Genomic DNA, 3,988 nt, shown 5'->3' on the forward strand with positions numbered 1-3,988 from the left:
TCCATCTACAACTTGCCACTGATGCCATTTTCAAACTATGTGGTATCTTGCAGCAGTGGAACATCTTGAACAAGAGGTAGGCTCGGCATGCCATCGCCGAGGATTCCACATGTTGGCACAGTAGTAAAAGTCGGCCTGAATAAGTTTTATTAATGTAAGATATCATGCCTTTGTAAGCAGAAAGAAAAACATGATATTGGTCCTTTCTGGAAGAATCTCTTGATTTGCAATGAGGCATTTAGGCCCAAGAGAAGAGCAGTCACTTGAGTAGCCTAGTATTGATGCTACATCTTATCAGCTGATTAACTCATTGACAGTACTCTGATCCTGACAGCACTAGCTAGCTCAGCTAGCTAGGGGCAAAGTGAAAAAGCCAATGTATTAACACAAATTCCCTGTCGCGAGTATAGCATTCTCCTCAGGTGGCCGGAAAGCTATCCAAACCCACCCGCCATTGGCTGTACGTGCTACCTGCATTTTCGAAAGAAAAAAAAATACAAAAAGATGGGATGAGAGAGAGAGAGAGTTGCTCTCCTTTGCATGGGAAGTGGAATATTAAACTGGGAATGGAACATGTAGCTAAGCGAGCACTGGGACACACGTACATGCTGAGGCAGCCGCATAAATGACTCGGATCCACCCATGGGCTACAGTACTCCACTTTGCATCCAGCTACGTGCACAGTGTTGATGGAGCGCGTCTATATAAGGGAGGCGGGTCACGGTGTTGCCTCATCGATTACAGCCATTGCTTGCCAGAGAGAGAGAGAGAGAGAGAGAGAGTGAGAGCGAAGACTTGATTTTTAAGTGAGAAGGAAGCAAAGCTAGCTACCCAGGGAGAGAGAGAGAGAGAGAGAGAGAGAGAGAGAGAGAGAGAGAGAGAGAGAGGATGGGTATGGGGTGGAAAGTTCTGAGCGATGTGAAGCCGTACCTGGCGATGGTGCTGCTGCAGGTGGGGTTCGCCGGCATGTACATCATCGCCGTGGCGTCCCTCAAGGCCGGGATGAGCCACTTCGTCCTCGTCGTCTACCGTAACCTCGTCGCCACCGCCGTCATGGCCCCCTTCGCCCTCTACTTCGAGAGGTAACTAGCTAGTAGTTCCTTCCATGCATGGACCTCTCTCTCTCTCTCTCTCTCTCTCTCTCTCTCTCTCTCTCTCTCTCTCTCTCTCTCTCACACACACACACACAGACATGCACCACTCTTTTGTTCGTACGAGGATCATGGGTTCGCTCACATGCACATGCATGCAAGTGTAACCGAGCATGCATGTCACCGTTGCCCAACTTTCCTAGGACAAACATCCGGTAGAGGATCAAGATGAGCGATTGGCCAAGTCATCACACGTACAATAGGACATGTAAGAATGATCTTAATTAGCTAGCTATGATTCTGACAGATGTTCCCATGAATGTACTCTAGCATTCACTTTTAGTTAGTTCGAAAAACTTTGGAGGTGGGGGGCTAGGGACAACTGAACAAACAGATTGCGATGCAAAGGAAGATCGGGAAAATTAACAACGCCAACTTGCCAAACGTGCACCACCACCATCGAGCAAACGCACACGTACAATTCGTTCGGCTCATTCTCATTTTTGTCTCATTTAGATGGTGCAACCTGCACAACCACCACTCGTGGATCCTAAACCAGAAAAGTACTGTGCATGCATCTCGATATCTTATTCTATTGTGTACCGGCAAGATATCTTCCCGCCTTTACGTACCTCTCGTCATGCAGCATCTACTATATATGGATGGATCAATCAGAACATCAGAGTGCATCAATTAGCAGAAGTAGAAAATGACACATAAGCAGGTATATATATGTGGCTAGCTAACCGGCCTGTGTGCGGTATGTGTGTTTACGTCCGTGTAAACGCACTTGGACGACCTCCACTAGGCAGTGTGCCCTGATTGGCCACTGGTGGAGGTCCTGCCATGCATGGGACCCATATGTCAGATGGAAGCATGCACCGTTGATTCCTACTCCATCTGTGCTGGAAAAGAACGCCTAAAGATTTTCATGAAAAACAAAAATTCATAAACTTGGTCGAACTTTTCACCAACTGCCTATTTTCCAAGCACTGAGGGAGTGCAATTTTGTACTACGTCTGTACCAAAATATAAGATGTTTTTGCAGTTTAAATTAAACAGCAAAAACGTCGTATATTCTGGTACGGGAGTAGTAGTGTTCATTTTCACATAGCTATATCATGATTAATGGAGGATCACTAGCTTACTGTATATTTGCTCTATCGTCATGTGCAGGGGACAGAGGCCAAAGATGACAATCACCATCTTCCTCAAGATCATGGGGCTCGCATTCCTCGAGTACGTCCGTACGATTAATTATTTGACCGTCCGTTCATGGCGATCAAGCACATAACTCTTTCTTGATTTCAAACTGATGTCGTTGGGTTTCTCAGGCCTGTGATTGACCAGAACCTGTACTTCATGGGGGCGAAGCTCACCTCGGCGGGATTCGCGACGGCACTCGTCAACATCCTCCCGGCCGTCACCTTCGTCCTGGCCCTCCTCCTGCGCATGGAGAAGGTGCGGCTGCGGAGCCTCCACAGCCAGGCCAAGATCGCTGGCACGGTCCTCACGGTGGCCGGCGCGGTGCTGATGGTACTGTACCACGGCCCCATCGTGCAGTTCCCGTGGACCAAGGGCCAGCACCACGCCACCGCCAGTGGCCAGGGCGCCGGCGGCGCAGCCGACGCGCGGGACTGGCTGAACGGGACTATCATGGTCATCATCGCCTGCGTGGCCTGGGCGTGCTTCTTCATCCTCCAGTCCAACACCCTCAGGAGCTACCCGGCGGAGCTGTCGCTCACCGTGCTCATCTGCGGCATGGGATCCCTCATGAGCGGCGCCATCGCCCTCGTCGCCGAGCGCGCCAACACTCAGGCCTGGGTTATCGGCTTCGACATGCGCCTCTTCACCGCCGTCTACGCCGGCATAGTGTGCTCCGGCGTGGCATACTACGTGCAGGGCATCGTGTCGAGGCAAAGGGGCCCGGTGTTCGTCACGGCATTCAACCCACTCTGCATGATCATAACCGCCGTCATGGGCTCCATCATTCTCAAGGAGGAGATCAATCTCGGAAGGTACATAATTTTGTGCTGCCACCACATCAAGATGGATGTGGATGTATTAATACATTAGTGCAACAATACTAATGATCTCATTTCATTGTTGCATTCAGTGTGATTGGTGCAGCTATCATTGTTGGAGGCCTCTACTTTCTCATCTGGGGCAAGAGCAAGGACGAGATCAGCAAAGCCGGCGGCAGCAGCAAGGGCGCCGGCGAGCTGCCCTTAACCTCGGTGACCAGCGGCCAGGGCAGCGGCAGCGGCAAGCAAGAGCTCCGCAACGGCAACGGCGGCGGCCATGTCTTCGGCGTGGAGACGCCGGCAGCCAATGGCCACTACTAGTCAAAGGGATCGATCGGAGTAACTATATACTCCAATGCATACGATCATCGATCCGTCTGTCTATATTTTCCTGGTATAATGCATATATGGTCCATCGATCATGTATGGAGGCGAATTTTTCCTGCATTTTCTTCTTCTGGTCAGCTTCTCGCTAGCTACGATCCAATCATGTCATGTGATAGTGAGAGAAGATCAGCGAGTGGTGGCTGTAGCAAGTGTAACGGATGAGACCAGTGATGTACGTGTCCGGATCGCTTGCTTAATTTAATCACGCCTGCTTTGCTTAACTGGTGCTTCAACTGATTAGCTATCTTTAGTTGTGACTAGCTAGTTCATTATTCTCATTATTGATGGAAAGAGTCCAAATGTGCTTTAGTCTTTGAGAGAAGGACATCATGGCATGCAACACACTTCGCATTTCCAACCTACTAACTATTTGTGTCTTTTTTTTGGAACGAAGACGCTAGACGCGTCCGGCTTTAAATTAATAAAGCCATGAAGGCAGCATCACAAGGTTTAAACAACGCACATACTCAAGAACCAGACGTTTCA

The 3,988-nt window shown here is 49.6% G+C and overlaps 1 protein-coding gene across 1 annotated transcript; it reads left to right on the forward strand.

Annotated features, from left to right (window-relative positions):
- The first annotated feature begins 728 nt into the window (after positions 1 to 728).
- Positions 729 to 3,723, forward strand: LOC109784300 (WAT1-related protein At1g44800). The gene is made up of 4 exons (XM_020342898.4): positions 729 to 1,082; positions 2,268 to 2,330; positions 2,426 to 3,109; positions 3,208 to 3,723. The coding sequence occupies exons 1-4, from the start codon at positions 889 to 891 to the stop codon at positions 3,434 to 3,436; spliced, it is 1,170 nt and encodes a 389-aa protein (XP_020198487.4). The 5' UTR covers positions 729 to 888; the 3' UTR covers positions 3,437 to 3,723.
- Positions 3,724 to 3,988: the final 265 nt, after the last annotated feature.

Source organism: Aegilops tauschii, chromosome 6, assembly GCF_002575655.3.
Source record: "Aegilops tauschii subsp. strangulata cultivar AL8/78 chromosome 6, Aet v6.0, whole genome shotgun sequence".
Classification (NCBI taxonomy): Eukaryota; Viridiplantae; Streptophyta; class Magnoliopsida; order Poales; family Poaceae; genus Aegilops; species Aegilops tauschii.